The sequence below is a fragment of the Convolutriloba macropyga genome, chromosome 5 (assembly GCF_964194025.1).
Source record: "Convolutriloba macropyga chromosome 5, txConMacr16.3, whole genome shotgun sequence".
In the NCBI taxonomy this organism is placed as follows: Eukaryota; Metazoa; Xenacoelomorpha; order Acoela; family Convolutidae; genus Convolutriloba; species Convolutriloba macropyga.
Genome location: NC_134472.1, coordinates 37966595 through 37987271, shown reverse-complemented (window position 1 = coordinate 37987271; position 20677 = coordinate 37966595). Strand labels below are relative to the sequence as shown.

Genomic DNA, 20677 nt, shown 5'->3' with positions numbered 1-20677 from the left:
TGTCAGAGTAAACCATTCCAATGTTTTGTATGTAAGGAAATTATAACATATAGAGAGAGACATGATCATTTGAGTAAGCATCATAATAATCCCAATCAATATTTAGTATGTAGAATGTGTAAAGTAAATAAACACATCTCTCAGTATAGATTTAAACATTTCTATTGTAGGTTATGCATATGTCTCCATAGATATAGGTTCATCATACAAAAGAAAGATTCTTAGAACATGCAAAGAAATATAATATCCACGAAGTGGTTTCACCAATCAGCGAAGCTGGTTCCCAGATTGAAGTAAAGCTATAACTAATTATAATAAGTTTATTAAAGAATTAACAATTAATGATAATAGAAAGTTTATTGAAGCCGCTATTAGATTATATAATGCATTGTGATAATTATTTTTATAAAAATGACTAAACTAGAAACACTTATAGAATTAAATTATTTAGAAAAACAAAACAGAAAGAATAGATTAGAAGAGAAATTAAAACAACAAGAATATTATGGTGAAATAGAAGAGTTATTTGATCCTTTAACTAAAACACTAAATGCAAATAATGAAACATGGCTAGCTCATAATGAACAAACATTAAGAGCAATAGATTGGCAAAATCAAGAGTTGGATAAACAAACTAAGATGATCGAACAAGCTGGTTTTCAGATAGGAGAAGCCGCTTCTCAGATGGGTGAAACCGCTTCACGGATCCAGGAAGCTGGTTCCCAGATCAGTGAAAACACTTCTAAGATTAATGAAACGTTAAAGGGGACCATAGAGGAAACTCAAGAAATAGCACCAGTTTTTGTTGATACAAAGCTAGCCAAGAATCTTCATAAAATGGGTACTCAAACTAATCCTCAATTAAAATTAAATCTTGTAGATTTGCCTACTAGAAGATACAAAATGAATGGTGTTGATATAACCCTAGAGCAGGGTGCATTTTTAGTTAGGGATAATATATACGAATTCTCAGTAGGATTTATTGAATTTCTCACTAACCCAAATGTAACATATAACGATGATATCGAAGAAGATGAAAACAAAATTAAAAGGTTTTTAAAGGATATTAGATATGATTTTGGAAAAGGGGATAAGAAAAGCGCTAGATATAGAACAATAAAACGTATAATGGAAGTAAGAGATGATATATTTGGCAGAGGGTTAGATACCAACCAGCAAAGTTGTCACCACTACGTGGATCAGGGAACGGACTCCGTCCGTGGCATGCCAACCTGCTTTGCAGATCCAAATAATTTAGTAGAAAGATTAGAACTATTAATACTAGAAACAAAAGCTGGTCATGACGGATTATATGATGAAATGCTAGATATATCTAAGCAACTATTATCTATGAATATTATTAATCAAGAACAACTAGATAAATTTGTTTTTAACTATGGTAAATGAAGGGTAAACACCTGGCTACGCCCATAATGATGGAACAACAACAACTACTAGCTAAAGAAGTATTCAGTCCTCAAATAACAAAGTTTAAAAGACAAAGAATAATACCACTATATAAAGATGAAACTTGGTCAGCCGATTTAATTGATAAAAATCATCTCTAAGTAAATACAATAATAATTATAAGTTTATATTAACAGTTATAGATATATTCACAAAATATGCATGGGCTATTCCATTAAAGAATAAATCTGGTTTATCTATAACTAATGGTTTTAAAATAGTATTAAGTGAAAGTCCACAGGGTGGCTCTGAAAGTAGAAAACCAGAAAAGTTATGGGTAGATAAAGGCAGTGAGTTTTATAATAAAACATTTAAATCTTTACTTAAAGAATATGAAACGAAAATATATTCTACTTATAGTGATTTAAAGGCTGTGTTTATAGAGATATTCAATAGAACATTATTACACATAATAAATAAACCAATGTTCATCAATGGTGATGGTAATTGGGTAAATATATTAAATGATGCAGTCTTAACATATAACAATAACATCCATTCAACAATTAATATGACACCTGTTGATGCTTCTAATAATCCTGATAAGGTTAAATACACTTTTAATTTTAAGAATATTAAGCCAAAATTTAAAGTTGGTGATTATGTTAGAAACGCAGATAAACGTAATATCTTCTCTAAAGGTTACACTTCTAATTGGAATAGAGAACTATTTAAAGTTAATGAAGTTCTAAAAACACAACCACCAACATATAAAATAGAAGATATTAATGGAGAGATAATAGAAGGTAAATATTACGAACAGGAATTATTAAAATCCGAGTTTGACTTTGAATCTAATAATAAAGTTTTAGAATCGTTAAATATAGATATTTCTTAATATAAATAATGACAAGAAATAGATTCAATCAAGCTAAACATAAATCAACATCAACAAACAACTTAACACTAAGTAAGGCTCGTGGGTTATTCCTAGAAGATAATGATAATATTGATATGAAGGATACCTATAAGATTACAAATGTTCATCCTCCAATAGATGAAAAGGATGTTGTTAATAAAGAGTATTGTGACAATAACTTAATATCCTCTTCTAATAAAATTGATATTTTAAGTAGAAACATAACTGAACTAAGAAAAGGTGAATTTGATAAAGTTACAACTAAAATATTACAGCTAAATGAAATACAAGTTAATGAAAATCTAATTAAAGAATTCATTAAATCAGCAAATGAAGTCACAAATACTGTTAACTTTTGTAATAAAGTTGCCGCTGACACTATCTCTAAGTATAATCAATTAAAACAAGAATTTGATAATAATAAGTTTAATCAGAATATCACTACATACAACTAGATGAAATGTTTACTAATGGTCTAAGGGAAATGAAAGAATACAATAAATCTCTTAGAGGTGTTATAGTACAATATATAATTTGTATACTTTTACGAAGTAAGTTACTTGATAATAAAGAGCAAGACAGACTTGAGATGCATTATGGATTTAAACAAGAAGATATAACAAAAGAAATAGAAAGTTTTTTTACTAATGAAAATGAGTCAGCCAACAGCACCGAGTGAGAGCTTACTGTATCCAGATTTATCATCAGTATCAGAACGGTTGATGCGCGAAGCTGCTGCTGTCAATGAACAGCAGATAAATGAAAAGATTCAAGCTAATAATAAATTTAACAACAATATTAACATTATAAAAGATATTAGAAATTATTATGAAACTGAAACTAATAATTATGATAAGAAGTTAAGTAGATATAAAAATTATATTAACGTAGCTGAGATAACAGAAATACTATTATCATCAATTGCAACAACAGCAACAACAACATCAGTTGCATTAACAGGTATAGGATTACCTTATTCTATACCCTCAGCTTTTGCTACAGCAACTGTTTGTGGTTCATTATCAAAAACAATTAATACTAAAATAAGAAATAAAATTATAAAGTATTCACAAATGTATATTCTAGCTAAACAGTTTAGTGATAAATTTAATAAACTATATACTAAATCAATGAATGATAATAAAATAGATAATGATGAATATAATGAATTAGTCAAGGTATATGAGGATTATAAGAAGAACAAGAAAAATAAATTAAGTGTTTTTTTTAAACTAAAGTTAATAGTGTTTAGTAATAACAATGTCTTTAGTAATAATAATATTAGTATAAATATTTACCGATAATCGTAATCATAAATATAAACATAAATATAATCATAATCAAATAATTATCTTTTCTTTGTACCTAAGTATAAACCTCTTCCTTTTTGTACTACCTTTATACCTTCACCAGTAGTTGCAAATTTAATTAAATCAGGTGTGGCTGATAAAGCAGCTCTAGGGTTTCTAGATGCCGCTGCAGTTCCTATTTTACTTGCAATCTCTAATGCTCTTATTGGATTATTAGCAACTTTCTTTCCAAAGTTAACTGTAGCTCTACCAACACTTTTAAAGAAATCTTTCAATCCCTCTGCTTCTATTGTTGCATCAGATACTGTCATTGATTTATTTCTATTACACTTAACACAATTACCTTTTAACATCTTAGTTCCTTTGGCTGAGATCCGTGAAGCGGGTTCCCCGATAACTCCTCTTATGTTATTTGTGCCACTATAATGTCTGCCACCAACACAATATGAATTGGTTTTGAACTTATTTAAAAGACTCATTTCTATATATAAAAAATAATGGAAGTTAAAAAGTATAATCCTTTTGTTGTTATTAAACCCAAGCCCAAGGTTAGACCTAAGTCCAAGATTAAGCTTGAAGCTGGAGGCTTGGCTCTAGAGAATAAAAAGAAATTAGACATTATTTATGCTAAAGGTTTTGTTAATACTAATAAGAAATAGTTGGGTGTTAACAAGAGTAACAAGAGTAACAATTAGAGCTGACTAGCTATAAATATAAGTATAAGTATATGGTTATAAATAAGTATAAGTATATAATTATAACAATAACTATATTATACTATAATTATAATTATCGCTAGAGTTATATCTAAAATAATAATTATCGCTAGAGTTATATCTAAAATTAAAATTATCGCTAGAGTTATATCTAAAATTATAATTATAATTAAGACTTAAATTATATCTATGATATTATGTCTACCATCTTATTACCATCACTATTCACACTAATAACCTTTCTAGTTAATACTAATGCATGACATATAACATCTGCAACTGCAGCACTAAATTTAAAATTAAGTTGTATTGGTTGTGGACCTATATGATCCCTTTGATATCTAGTATCGAATACATATATTCTATAATTACTTTTGAATGTTCTATGATTTATATATGGTTTTATATTATGTGGTAGCCCATTATAATCTTTATTAAAGCTAATAATCTCTTTAAAAGCCTCATTATAATTATTGGTTCCATAATTAATATTCATTCTATCCTCAGGATAAAACTCACTACCAATCTTACAATAACATTCAGTAACATTCATCGCATCAAATGTACTTGCATCATGAGTTTGCTCATTAACATTATTATTTTCAAAACCAACTATAATATATTGTGGTCTTTCCATACCACTTTCCATACCTAGATCAAACAAGAAGTTAGTAGCATTGGGCACATTCTTATAAAATGTTTTCCTTTCATAATAACCAAAGTCTACATTATTCTTTTTATTTAATCCTTTCTGCACAATAATTCTATTATCATTACTAGGATCAATACTAGGTACACACCATGATAAATCTCTAATTTCTATATTACCATCATTAGCAACTGCACCAGGATTAGCATTAACTCTATATAGAGCTCTATCATTATTGTTTCTTTTTAATAATAGTTTAAATCCTAAACCATATATAATCTTTTCTAAATCATTTATAAAACCAAACAGATCTCTCATCTTAATCATCATATACATATGACCTCGTTCTGCAGCAATATGATCATCTTTAAGTTGACTATCTCTATTACCTTGATGTTTAACAAAACCACTCTCATATTCATCATCAGTACTAGTTAATAACTTATACATCAATAGATTAGGATGACAATGATCTATATATTCAATAGTCCTACCACCACTAGTTTCAAGCTTAATTGAACTAAACAATGCCATCATACCATAATTAACTAATCTGATATTAGCATCATTAGCAAATACACCACCAGCATCATTTGATACAACAAACTCTATCTCTAGATATGAATCATGCAAATTTAAGTGATTCTCTTCTCTGTTGAGTATGATATTAATATTGGTATTAACCGTATTCATTGTTGCTAGATTATTAGGTTTATATTTTATAATCTTACTTTTATGTATATCATCATTATAACCATAAGTTGTATCCAAATTAAAATCCATTTTTATTAGATAAAAAATGACTGATCTGCGAAGCGGTTTCACCGATAGTTTAATGTTAAGAGAACTACAAAATATACACGAAGCTTTAACAAAAACTAAAGAAGAGCATACACTTAACTTTAGAATGATAAAGCCAACAGAAAAGTTTAACTTTAGCGAACCTATACTTAATACAACAAAATTAGGTTTAATTAGATTATCTGTTTATAATTCGTTGTTTAATGTGAATAGGAAAAATAATCAATTCTTATATGCTAGTACTGTTATAGAAGATGATGAAACTTTACCTCGGGCTCTTAGCTCTGACCCTAACCTTAATCCTATCTCTACCTCAAGCCCAAACATTACATCTATACTTAATTATAATTATAAAGGAATCCCATTGCTATATTCAACTATTACACCGGGAGCATATGAGTTAACTGACATAGCAGAATTAATAAAAGAAGAAACTGATGGTAATGTTATAATAGAACCTGATAAGAATACGATGAAATGTTTAATGGAAATAAAAGAAGGAGCACTCAGCTTTGATATAGAAAACTCACTAGCCTCATTACTAGGATTTAGAAAAATAATTTATAAAAAAGGTAGATATAAATCTCAGAAAATTATTGATATTATGGGTTTTAGTAATATTAACATTCATTGTAATATTATATCTGGCGTTAAAGATAATGGTAAGGATACAGACATACTATATACTTTTAATCTAACTGAACCACCAGGTTACTTGATAAATATTATACCAACTAATATCTTATATCAAAATGTAACTAAAGATAGAATAGAATATATAGAATTTCATATTAAATATGAGCATGGAAGACCTATAGACTTTAATGGTGATGTATTAAGTTTTACTTTAGATTTGATTTAGACTTAGACTTAGTCATAGATATAGACTTAGACTTAGACTTAAACTAAACTACAAAACTCTCCGATCCCAATTAATTCTTAGTTTACCATTAATATTTTTATTTTTAGTTATATCAATGACAATATAATTATACGGTTCTTTCCATACCTTATTACATATATTAGCAAAATCATTATAACTAAGTTCCACATTATTAAAGAAATCTTGATATATAGATATGAGGGCTTTACCTCTCGGTTCAAATAAAATAAATAGATTACAGTTCTCTCTAACACTCTGCCTATCCAGAGAGAACAGGTTTTGATTAAGATATATCATATTACAATTATTATGTCTACCTCTACAAAAGTATTCATTAATAACTGGTTCTTTGGCTCTAACATCATCGAATATCATTAGTTTCTTTAAGTCTTTGGGTAGTTTATCGGGAGATGGTAAATCTTTTATATCTTTAATGAATTCAACATCTGCTTTTGGGTTTATTCTTTTTATACCATGGTACTGATCACCAGTAGGTCCAATGATGTATAGCTTATCAAAATATATACTAGCTAGAATTAGTTTTTTTAATAAGAATGTCTTACCACATTCACTAGGACCAGATATTATACATCTAAAATTATCTGGGAATGCGGCTTCAGTAATTATATCATCATCATTTAGCCATGAATATAGATCATCATTTATGTTTACAGATATCGGTGAATTTGCAAACGAGCTTCGCTCGTGGTTAACCAAACAACTCTGTTGAACCGCTTCACGGATATTATTAGTAGGGGTATTATTGTTAGGTTTACCCTTTTGATGTTTTTCATCCAATAGATATATATAATTGTCTCTATCATCATTATCATTATCTTTATCATTAACATTATCATTAACATTATCATTATCACTTACATTAACATTATCATTAACATTATCATTAACATTATCATTATCATTAACATTATCATTATCATTATCATTAACATTATCATTGTCATTAATAATATCATTAACACTATCATTAACACTATCATTAACATTATCATTAACATTATCATTAACATTATCATTATTAGCAAAACTACTTCGTAGATCATTAACATTATCCTTATCTCTATCACCACCTCTACTACAACTTAAACAAAAACACTCATTATACATTCCTGGATATTTACATTGATTAACTAGAATATTCAAAGCAGTGTTAATTCTAAATCCTTTATCAATAAGATAGATCATGTATAAACAATAAGCCCCACAATAAGATTCATCATATTGTTGTATTCTTTCATCAGAGCCTAGATCAACATATTCTTCTAAAAATCATATCTATTATTTTCAACTATTTTAGGGATTATAAGTTCAGGTTTAATGATATATAATTTCATGAGTCCTGATATAACAGTAAGAAATGCCGGACATGTGGCAACTGCAGCGAGTACTATGTTGAATAGAACAAGTACATTATTGAACTATGGATTTGGCAAAAATCAAGATCCGCGAAGCGGTTACACCGATCAAGATCAAGATCTGGAACATGAAAGGGAATATACAGATGGAGAAACATGGTCGAAGACCCATCAGCGAAGCTGTTATACACATCAGCGAAGCTGCTTCGCAGATAAATATACTGGAATTTTAAATAAAGAGGGACGAGAGAATTTAAACAGTCTATATGTAAATAATGAAGAATTTAGAAATGAAATTATAAATTATGTTAAAAGTAAAATGCAATTAAACCTTGAAGCAATTTTAGATAAGAGATGTAAAACTAATTTACTCAATACGTTAGGAAATAAATATTTAGCAGAGTGTATCAAATCTAAAGATAATACTAAAGATTTAATTGAAATCATGGCTAAATATTATCAATGATTAGGTAAATATCAAAGTTTACCCTATTATAAATGGTTATAAAATGTTTAGAGTGTAACTATAAATGTGGAAACATTGCTTGTTTAAAATATCATTACGAATCATGTCATAAAGATAAAATTGATAAATGTATATGTGGTAATATAACAATAAGTGCTGTTTGTGCTAATGATTTTTCCCCATGGGGTTGTTCTTTAAAAAATGAATCTAGTTCTAGTTCTAATTCTAATTCTAGTTCTAATTCTAATTCTAATTCTAGTTCTAGTTCTAACCCTAGTTCTAATTCTAATTCTAATTCTAACCCTAGTTCTAGTTCTAACCCTAATTCTAACTGTAGTTCTAGCTCTAGTTCTGGTTCTGGTTCTATCTATTACTATAACTCTAACTCAGATCCTAACCCCAACCCCAACCCCAACCCTGACCCTAACCTTATTCCTAACCCTAACCTTATCCCTAACCCTAACCCTAATCTTATCCCTAACCCTAACCTTAACCTCAGCTCAGAAGTATTAACTAGATGTTGTAATAAGTGTAATTATATAAAACCACTAAATAATTTTGATGAGGCTAAGTATACATGTAGAAGTTGTACTTCAGCTAAAGTTAATTATCCATATTGTACTTCTGTTGTGAGATATGATGGGATACGGGCTCATGTAAAGAAACAACATCCAGGTGTAGAATTAACTAAAGGATTTAGTAGAAATCTAACTGAAAAACAAAGTTCTAAAACTGAAAGTACTTTAGCCATTAGACAAAATGAAGAAGATTGCTCATGTAAATATTATGATTTTGTATTATTTCTTTTTAATAATGGAATAAATATAAAAAAAAGTAAAAGAAAATATAAATTTATTAAAAAGTATAGATAATTTGAAATAAAAGTATAAAAAATATAAAAATTTATAAAAATTTATAAAAAGAGGGAATCACTCCTTAAGAGTGAAAAAGAGCGATATTTTCTACTGGGGGATCACTCCGAATAAGAGTGAATCACTCTTAAAGAGTGAAATGTAAATTTTGCTTTGATTTTTTAATTTTTTAATCTTATTTTTAATTTAAATTAATTTCTGATTAATTATTGATCCAATGTAGAGAGAATATAGAGAGAATATTCAAGAAGACATTGAAAAAAAAACACTTATCACTGTGTTTCCACCGATCTCAGTATTTTTGACTGTATACCCATCACAGTGTGTCCCATATACAGTCTCACAGCAGGGATCATCTGCGAAGCAGTTTCACTGATCCTTTTTAAGAACTGTGAATTTGGTTTTTTTTGTTTTTGTTTTTTTTATCTCACTTAGTTTCATAGTTTTTTTTTCATCAGAATCCTGAAAGGCGGCATCGCCTATCGGGGGACGTTCACTGGAGTCAGTGAGGAAGGAACCCCAAACCTTCCGTTTGCTAAAGCAACTTAACTAGACTCAATGATTTAACCACTACGCCAAGTGAGACAGGAAGTTTTAGTTTTAGATTGGTTAAATATTGATTAGAGGAATATATGAAAATTTTAATTATTTTAATATTTTCATTTTTTTTGTTCAAGTTTTTTCGCAATTTGGTTTTACGTGCTTCTTAGTTTTATACTAGTACTGGGATACGTCCACCGGAGTCGGTGGGGATAGAACCCGAACTATCCGTCTGATAATGGTTAATTACCAGCTTAACTCTGTACTAGTGGTTTGCACTAAGTGAGACAAGAATTGATAGTTTTGAATTGTATAAGAAGTGAATATAGAGTGAATATGTAGTAGTGTAAAAAACAGGGAAATTAAATAGCAGACGACTTGGTTTATTTTCCGAATATGTATATGTCTCCATGGCTCGGGGGCCCGGAGGCCACCATATACACATGAAAATATGGCAAATCGAAAAATTTGTTGAATTTTGTTGAGCTTTGTTGAAAAGTTTTGTTGAATTTTTGTTCTATAATATTAGACTAAGTTTTTAGCCCAGTATGCCTAGTTTCATACCAATTGTTGAGCGAGCTTATTAATTATCTTATTTTGCTTTAAGGAACTATTCATTGTGTCCCCTTGTAGTAGCATTTTTTAAAAATATTCCTTCGGCTATATTTTTCAGGATCTGTCACACTTATTTTGGACTTTTTATTGTCAAGAAGAAGTCAAATTAGAGTTGTGATTTTAGTCGAGCTGGAGAAACGAAAGGAGAAATTTCTGAAGCCTGATTTCTTCATTTCACTTTTCAAGTGGAGTGACAAATTTTTGGTTTTTGAAAGCAATTTTTCGCCGTCTTTACCGATTTTCTGAAAGTGGTTTCCGGAATTCATCTGTGTTGTAATAATGAATAGTTTTATTTTCAAGTCATCAAGGGTCATTTAACGGTTTATATGACTATGACACTGTTTACTTTAAAGGAACCAGTGATTTTTCTAGTTTTGTGTCCGTTTTGTAATTCTTGTTCCGTTTCTTAGTCTCGAAACGACTACTCTCATTAGCACACTAACCAGGCGTACCTGAAACAATGTAATACTTAAAATTGATATCTGAAAGTTTAACTATTTTGTCTCGACTTGTCTCCGGACGGCCTCTAGCCCGCTGGACTCAGAGACGGCTAGAGATCCTCCCCATCCCAAGGTTAAAGAAAGCATGTGTACCGTACACTTACACATATATACCTGACCTTTGAACAAGAGCTAGTTAACAACAACAGAAAACAGTCAGTAAATAGACATTCTTTTACAAAATTCCACGATCAATCGTGGCAAGTTTTTTTGGTTTTTTTCTTGTTCTTTTTGCATTGTTTTTTCTTGTTCTGCTCTTGCGTTTTCGGGTTTTTGATCTAATTTTCAAGGTGAACTTGTGTAATTTTTCTTTTTCTCTTAGTATGATATTAATAAATTTAAGTGCAGTCGAAACGTGAGGATGGACTTCAGATGGCTGGTTTTCATACCATTTCTGTTTCTGTTTGAATTTCGGTAGCAATTTTCTCCTTCCGTTAATTACTCGCCCAACTTTTAAGTTACAATTCGTCAAAATGTCTGGAGTTCCTTTTCTTTGCAAATATACAATACCTACTACATTACAATCAAATCTTTTCATAGCATGAAATAATTCTTCTTTACTCAAAGCAATGTCGTTATTTGAGTGGTGAGGTGTGATTGAATTACTAATCACGTCATGCCAAATAACCACATCTGACCTGTGCTGGAGAATACCTCTATCTAAGGGACATTTTTGAGTTTGTCTCGGGAGTTATGATTGAAGCTGTGATTTCCTTGCGAAGGCTTGATTTCCCCCAATGCAGCCTGGTGACTTCTGTAGAGCACTCAATAAACAACTGGCTCCGAGCAATATAACTATTTATTGGAAAATTCACAAATAACTGAAAGACAGTCTTGTGATAAACTTACGAAATAGCATGGCTATTTAATAAATTCGTCACAATTAGACTAAAGTGGGGGTCGGAGCAAAAATTTGATTGCTAAGATGGTTTGATCTGCTTTTAATGTAAATGCACTCTTGAATCTTTCGTTTTCAGTTGACGCAAAAGCGATCGATAAATTGATTTATTTAGTTCTGGCTAATGTTACCCTGAATGCGTCTTACATAGTCCCTCTGAAGCAGCAGTGGATAGTGCATTTACACGTTATGTGTTGTTAGTAATTTTGATGATATTTTATACGATTGAGTTCATTTCGAAGACGTTCATAGCCTCCCCAATTAGTTTTTTTCTGTGTTCCAAAATTCTGATGTATACTAGCTGTTGGTTGAATTTCAGCCAAGTGTGGGTGCAGATACATTCCGAGTGGGATGCAAGAGAAGTGTAGATTGGTGGGGGGACACACACACTGTCCCACATGCAGACTAGTTGTGCCATACAGCAGTGCCAATTGGCAGTACCACGTCATTGATGTATGCACTATCCCTCGGTTAGTACTCCATGCTGTCAGCTCGTCTCTAGCTCTGCTGCTTCCCAACTTTTAAATCAAAATTTTTGTATATCTGAAAATACGCACGTTCACGTTTGAAAATGACCAGAGTCCGCAGTGCCAACTGAAAATGCCAGAAGTTCCTATACGAATAGCTTGAAGTTGACTTCTACGAACTTGCGGCATTTTCAAATTTGCAAGTTGTCTGTTTTAAACAAGGCTACCTGACTCTGGGGAATTTACCGAGAAATTCTGGCTTACGTCTCGCTACTCGATTTTCGATTCAAATTTACTCTAGAATTTCTCAGTGGCTTCAAGAAAAGTTACCTATAATCACCCTTATCACTGACGAGCAGGTTCTTAATTTAAGTTGTTCTCACCATCATGATGAGTTGTTGTGGGAGTCACTATTTTGTGATGCACATTTGAACTTATGTTTGAGTCACAAGTTAATAGGTATCAATTTTTGTTCAATCCCATAACATTTTATAAGTGATAATTGCTGAGAATGGCAAGTGATAATTGCTGAGAACCGAAACCGTTCCTAATGTAATATTCTATGTTCGTGGCCCGTGAACCCAGGCTGAATTTTTTCATAGGTTGTGATTTGAATACTGTCAGGTCAGAGTAGCTATTATAATTACTGTATCACCAAATGTTGTAAAAATTTTAGTGAAGTAAGAAAGAGCATTGCAGGTCAAACGAAGAAGTTATTGTCATACCCCCCCCCCCCCAGTACGTCATGAAAAACGTGCCATTTAATTGTAAATCCTTGTGGTAATCAAACAATATTATCCCACTAAGATGGGGGAGTGTAATGGGCACAAACGGTAAGATCTGCTTTCAGAAATGTTAGTTACGTCACGTGTATTTAAAAGATATCTGAATCCTATAAATTAAACGCGTGAGCTCTAAAATGGGACAAAATTGCATGTTTAAGGAGCCTCTTGAAGCGCATGCTTAGGAGCCGCATTGAGCAGCATGGTTAAGCGAACATTTTGAGAGAGGTCAATGACCTAAAAGGCTCAAAGTACATGAGTGAGAACCGAACCTGGGTCAAAAGACTATTAGTCTCAGGTGCAGTTACCACGAGGCTAAGAGGGCTTGAAATTATAATCGCCCAGAGGGAGGATTTACTGTCCTGGTTATTACGTGTTTTTAAAGGTTCCCGCACACAACTTGAAGTTCTGATTGTAAATGTGTTTTTCTGCAAATTTTTAGCTTCACAGATTCTGCGCTCTTCTAGAACACTCTTAGCTTTCAACTAAGTTTTTCACGCTTAACTTTTTGATTTTTGTGTGATCTCAAATGCTCTCAATCTGAAATATTTATTGATACGATAAAGAGATTGTGAGAAACGGTGGTATGTAGTCGTTATATCGCAGTTGTTAAGATGGAGGACTTCTGTTCTGAGGGTCGAGGGTTCGAACCCGTGTCGGATTTCCTCCTTTTTGTAGACATGAATTTTTTTAATCAACCCCACGCCGCCTGTTTTTGGAGAGCACTTCTTGTGACGCTGAGTTGTTTTATGTTCCTGTGTGTTTGGGGGATGAAAAATGCTAATCCTATATTAAACGCGTGAGCTCTAAAGTGGGACAAAATTTTTGCATGATTAAGGGGCTTCTCGAAGCGCATGTTTAAGAGCCGCATTGAGCAGCGTGCTTAAGCGAACATATCGAGAGACGTCAATGATCTAAAAGGCTCAAAGTACAGGGATGAGAACCGAACCTGGGTCAAAAGACAGTTAGTCAGGTGCAGTTACCACGAGGCTAAGAGGGCTTGAAATTATGCTCGCCCAGAGGGAGGTTTTACTGTCCTGTTTACTACGTGTTTTTTAATTGCTCACGAATCAAGTTTGAAGTTCTTATTGTAAACGTGTGTTTTTCAGCTTGACAGATTCAGCTTGACAGATTCTGCGCTATTCTAGAACGCTCTTAGCTTTCAACTAAGTTCACTTGTTTTTAATTGCTCCAGAACTGAGTTTGAAGTTCTTATTGTAAACTTGTAAATTCAGTTTTTGTGCAAAGTTTTAGCCGTACAGATTCGGCGCTATTCTAGAACACTCTTAGCTTTCAACTAAATTTTTCACTCTTTACTTTTGATTTTTGCGTGATCTCAAATGCTCTCAATCTGAAATATGTTTATTGATACGATACAAGCAATTGCAAGCAAAGTGACATGAATATTTTTAATCACTACCATGCGACGCGAGTTGGTTTATGTTCCCGTGTGTGTGTTTGGGGGATGAAAAATGGCAATGGTTTCCTCTTTGTAGCAATTCTTCTTTCCATTCGCTTGGTCTTTTCTTTGTTTTTGCTATTTCAAGCCTTTGAACGATCGTTTTTCCTAAACCACGTGTATTTTCCAGTTAGTTTTGTTGCCCCTAAACGTATTTTAGAGCAATCATTTTTGTTCTTTCTTTCTCTCTCTCTCTCTCTCTCTCTCTGTGTTTCTCTCGCTCTGTGTGTGTTTGTGTGTGTGTTTGTTTCGTCCTCTCTTTCTTCTCGTTCCTCCGTTCCGTTTCTCTCCCTCATTCTATCTTTTTCCGTCTTTCCGTTTCTTTCTCTCTCTCCCTTTGTTTACTTCTATTTTTCTCTTCTCAAATTTAATGATCAAGAAAACCAGTTAAGCAAATAGTCACCCCACAAAACGTCAGGCAAAAACAGAATACACCAAGAGTTTGAAACAGACTGAATTGGAAAAACCAATTATTTTTCTCTGTCCTCCATAGGATAACCACAGGTTGAGTTTTATTTTATAGCTGTTGACTTACGGATCTATTACCATTGTCCATAAAATCATTATGAAACTAAGTTTTGAGCAGTTCTATTCGTCTTGTCTAATCTTCCTTTATTATTTTAAACATCAGTCGCAATTGAGCACAATCGTTAACATTGCTCCTATCGTAATATGTTTTAGAGGTCCTTAATCATGCAACCTAGCGCATAATCAAAGCGTTTTGAGACGCGCTTTGCCATCCTAGTTAAGCTCCTATTACTCACATTTTTTGCGCTCATTAAGCATGTGGTATAGCAAAAAGAGGCGGGTCACAAACGCCCTTGTCCAGAAATTTGCTGTAGAACGAGCAAAGGACAAGTGCAATACGCATAGTTAGCGTAATTGGTGAGACCCATGGCTGTTAAACGAGATATATGGGTTCGAGCCCGAGTCGGCGCGAAACAAATCTTATTTTTTTTTAAACCTGTTGTTCGTGTAAATGATTTTCTTGTTCTGGTTTTGCGGGCCTGCTAGTAAATGTTTATTTAGGGAAGAGCACATGCTGTTGAACTTAAGACCGAGCAGTGTGTTCGATATATCCAGCAGTGGAAGTGTCATCCCCAATTCAAACACCTCTCAACAGCACAGGATACACGTTAGTCCAACACTCGTGCAATAATTGTTCCAATGTAGGTAGCACTATTAGAACTAATTCATTTATCTGCTTTTCAGTTTCATAATTTTACATTTGCATTTCTTTGGTTTTTGATTGTGGTATCATTTCTTTCTGAGCTGTGCGTCTTTAGATCTGCTTCGCATGCACTAAGCTGTTCCGAGACGCCGGAAGACTCAAGAGGCACTTTCTGTTAAATCATGCAATGGAGGCCAATATAGACTTCAAAGTGGCACATCAAATCGACCCTATCCGAGGATTGTTCGCTGTTATCAATTACGGTGATTATGCAATGCAGGTTGGTCGATTTTAGTACTGTTGATTAAGGAAACATACTACCTGTTGTCCATCGATATCCATTGAACAAGTGTGAGCAAGAGTATATTATGGGGGTTCATTTTGTAAAAGCAATCTTCTGACGAAACAGTATTGGATTTAAAGCACAATATGCATGAAATCATTGGTTTGCTTCATTTAATTTCAACAAACGACCCTTTTCAGAAATTTTCCATGTGCAGTCATACTTGCTTGCTATCATTGAACGTGATCAAAAGATTTGCTAGGGTCGTGGGGGTAATTTGAATCATGGCTTAGACTAATTAAGTGCAATTGAGGTACCACAAGCGCACATAAGTGCTTCTCTAAAGAGGTGCTTTGACTCCGTATTCAATGGTTTAAAGGGTTACATTACAATTTACGCAATGCCATATTGCCCATTTTTTTCCCTTGGATATTGCGTTCAATAGTTAGCAGTTGAAACAAGCACGTTTTATCGGGGTTAAACTATCGTCACACCCCCATCGACAGGTAGTTAAACAAATCGGGGTGGAACATCGGGTAACCGTTGTATCATACTTAAGCGTATAGTTGCCTTTTAAATTATGGCATTCATGCATTATTATGGTAAATGATCTTTCTGCAAATTTTAACAATAGGGGAAAATATTGACTTCATTTTGGGTATGTCACATCCGATATTTTGGTAATTGGAGTATTTTGTCCTGACACCGGTTTAATCTATCGATACTTGGATAGTTTTTTGTGCATACACCCTTTATACTATGATTAGATAATGCATTGTGTGAAGCAGAATTGGAATAATGTAGCAGAAAAATTAGAAAACATTTAACTGAAGAAACATTAAGCAATCAAACATTACGATAGGAAGAGTTCCAATTATTAATAGCCGCGATAGCTGGGGCTATTATTGGCCTTCTCTTGGTATTTTACAATTCAAAGAATTTGAATTGTATTGGGGCGCTGTCTTTTTTACAATTCAAAGAATTTGAATTGTATTGGGGCGCTGTCTTTTTTTTTTAAGATCTGTTCACACATTTTCATGATTTTTGAAGTCAAATTGGAGTAGTGATTTTGGTCACGCCGAAACAGGAAGTGGAGCGAAAAAGCGAGTGGTTTTGCGGCGTGAAATTTTTTCGCTCTAAATTTAAAGTAGAGTGCGAAAACGGTGTGTGAACAAAAATTCGTTTTCTCGCTAGTGGTTTTTCGTTCACATGCGGCAATTTCACTTTGATTTTTACAGTTTTTTCGGTTATTTGGATCGGATTTTTTTTTCTAAATGGTTTTCCCAATCCATTCATAGTCCGTTCTTGGTTTAGTTTTCTGTTTAGTCAATGAAAATTCTTTGAATTGTACGTCAGGACTTGTCCTGCTATGTTTTTTTTAAGATCTGTTGACACATTTTCATGATTTTTGAAGTCAAATTGGAGTAGTGATTTTGGTCACGCCGAAACGGGAAATGGAGCGAAAAGCGAGTGGTTTTGCGGCGTGAATTTTGTTCGCTCTAATTTTAAAGTAGAGTGCGAAAGTGGTGTTTGAACAAAAATTCGGTTTCTCGGTAGTGGTTTTTTGTTCACATGCGGCAATTTCACTCTGATTTTTACTGTTTTTTCGATTTTTCGGATCGGATTTTTTTCGAAATGGTTTTCGCAATCCATTCACAGCTCATTCAAGGCCTAGTTTTTTGTTTGAATGAAATTTTCATTTCTCGCTAGTGGTTTTTTTGTTAATATGCGGCATTTTGACATTGATATTTTGTTTTTTTTTCTTATTTTTATCTGATTTTTTAAAAATGGTTTTCTCAATTCACTCATAGTCCATTCTAGGTCTAGTTTTTCTGTTTAGTCAATGAAAATTTTTTGAATTGTTCGTCAGGACTTGTCCTGCTATGTTTTTTTAATTCGTCGTCATGATTTTTGTTACGACCATATGACGTCACAGCCACTTTTTGTTCATTCGTTCATGCAATTTTAACTGAATTGCATGTGTGACGTCATTTTTCGCTCTTAGTGGAGCGAGTTTTTTTGTTCAGGCGTGTGATTAAATTTTTGGTCACACTTGACTTACCTCACTCTCAAAAATGACTTCCTCACTTTGAAATTGACTTTTATTTACTTTAATTCAAAGAGATAAGGTCAAATGGGCGTGTGTCACTCTAAATGAAGGTTATTTGAGATCAGCTAATAGAGGCAGCAATAAATTTATACAGATTTTTAATCAAAATATAACATATCAGCCTTCAATGAAAAGACGAATTTTTTTGGTCTGTCTTTTTTACTGTTTTTTTAGACTGCCGATCTACGAATCTATTGCGGCTATTTTCTGGCAATCTGCCAGCTATGTTTTGTTCAGATTGAGCACAACTTGCTCGTGCGCTTTTTGCTGCATTTTGTGCTTGCGATTTATGTCATTGTTTTACGGCTATCCGAGTGTTCCACTCTCAAGAAAAACTTACCAATTCACCTGACTGTGAAGCGTCTTTAATTTAGTAGTTGACTATAAAGGAAACCAACAGTATCTTCTTTCATTTAATTTGCTCCAGTTTCCTTAATTAGTTGTATTCTTGACGTTAAAAACTGTTCCAGTCTTGATGGCGCAATTATTGGTGATCATTAGCCCGCTTTTAAAGGAAATGAACGCCGAAGTGTTGAATTTTGTTGATTTCCTTCGCAGAGATATTGTGGGTCTCAAAATGTTGCATTTCCGCACCTCTTCGATTAGAAACTTAAACTGTTAACTGGCTGTTCTGCTCTGTGGGTAGAACTGAAAAAGTTAATATAATATGTTCAAGTTATCAAGATGTGATAGGCACTTTTTCTTTCCTCTGGGCCACTTTTGGAAGCGGGTTTACATGCGTTCCTGAAGTGTTTCAGAGAGTAGTTTCGTGCCATTAAATGTGACAAACATATTTGGTTGGAACTTGTCACGAGGCTTTGCTGCAACAAGCATTTCTAGAATAATTATATCTAGACGTTGAACATCTAGTTTGAATGTTTTGTTTTTGCTTCGAATATATTGTGAATGTCTCGGGCTATTTATCAATTTTTGTCCCGACCCACTTTAGTGGGGAGGAACTATATACTCAGACGGCTTTTTTTGTTCAGTCAATTTTCGCCGATTGAATTATTTATCGTACAGATTTGTGAGTGGTGTCATTAAAAAGCGCGTCCATTGTAGAATATATAACCAAAAAGATTTTTTTTTAAATTTTGTTTTGTTCCACAGTCATCGAGGTTTAAAGTTTTGTGGACATTTGACTGATTTTTGTTCTTATTGTTCACGTTTTCCGTTGTTTTACGCCTTTTTGTCAATTTTGCATTAAAATGTTAACATTGGTAACGATAAAGTTGTTGGTTTTACCTCCAAACACAAAAGAGTGTTTTGGAACTGTTTGATTCAATTTTAGTCTAAAATTTTTGCTGATTTTTTCGGACTTCAGCTTTTTTTCATAAAAATTGCAGGAAATAATCTTCTTCAGTCCACTTTGTTTTAATGTACCGGACTAACACACCCTAAAAACTGCTGACACAATCTTCCTTAACTTAAAAGATTGCTAATTATGCATGTGCATCTTTTGAGAGTTCTTGACTTACCATTGTGCCAGTTATTTTCGATTTTTTCTCGATAATTATGCAAAATGCAACAATTATTTTTAATAGCCGCAAAGCGATAGCTAATGCTATTGTTGATCTTCTCGTGGTTTTCGTTAATTGTTACGACCATATGACGTCCAAATTACCACTTAAATATGCTTTCTGTTTATGCATTCATGCAACTTCAGCTGAGTTGCGTGCGCGACGTCATTTTTCATTCTTAGTGGAGTGTTTTTTGTTCTTTTGCGTGATTAATTTTGGGTCACACGTAACTTCTCTCAAAAATGCCTTCTTCACTCTGAAATTGACTTTTCTTTTAATTCAAAGAGATAAGGTCAAATGCGTGTGTGTGTGTGTGTGTCACTCTAATTGAAGAGTATTTGAAGTCAGGTAGTAGAATCAAAAATAAGCAAAACTTATTCATAAAATTTGACAGCTCAGCATTTTAAAAAAGTTTCTTTTTTGGTCTGTTTCGTTTCCCATCTTTTTGAGACTGCAGATCTACGAAGCTATTGCGGCTATTTTCTGGCCATCTGCAGCTATGTTTGATATATTGTCTTTTTTTCAAATTATCCATACCCATGATATTCGGAAATTTTACGTTGTTTCTAAAGGACGAAAGGCGATAGTAAGACTTGTTTTGGTATAATCGTTGTTTCCTGAAGTCAAATAATCGGATTTTAATCAGTTGATGTTTTTCAAATTTATTTTTGCTTTTGCGTTTTTTACGTTAATTATAGAAAAGAAGAATTCAGGTTAAGGCTTACTAATGATTGTTCCAATTGGCTTCATATGGAGTTTCAAGGAAACGTATCTAGTTTTTTGGCCAAAAGCTTGTGGTAGTTTTGACTTTTAAAAATACATGTTTTCCAAATAAACAATAGATTAAGCTTTTCTACTTGTTTAAAGTGTTTTGGTGAACTGGTAGCGTAGGGTGCAAAGACAGATCGCATTGTCTCTCTACTGGATTTATTG

At 32.8% G+C, this 20677-nt stretch overlaps 1 protein-coding gene across 1 annotated transcript in view; it reads left to right on the top strand.

The window, feature by feature from the left end:
• The window catches only part of LOC142339377 (uncharacterized), a 40581-nt gene that overhangs the window by 7241 nt on the left and 12663 nt on the right, over positions 1–20677 (top strand). Inside the window, exons 3-5 of the mRNA XM_075389386.1 lie at positions 12272–12422; positions 15690–15795; positions 15947–16111. Coding sequence (XP_075245501.1) covers positions 12272–12422; positions 15690–15795; positions 15947–16111 — 422 coding nt within the window. The remainder of the gene's footprint in view (positions 1–12271; positions 12423–15689; positions 15796–15946; positions 16112–20677) is intronic.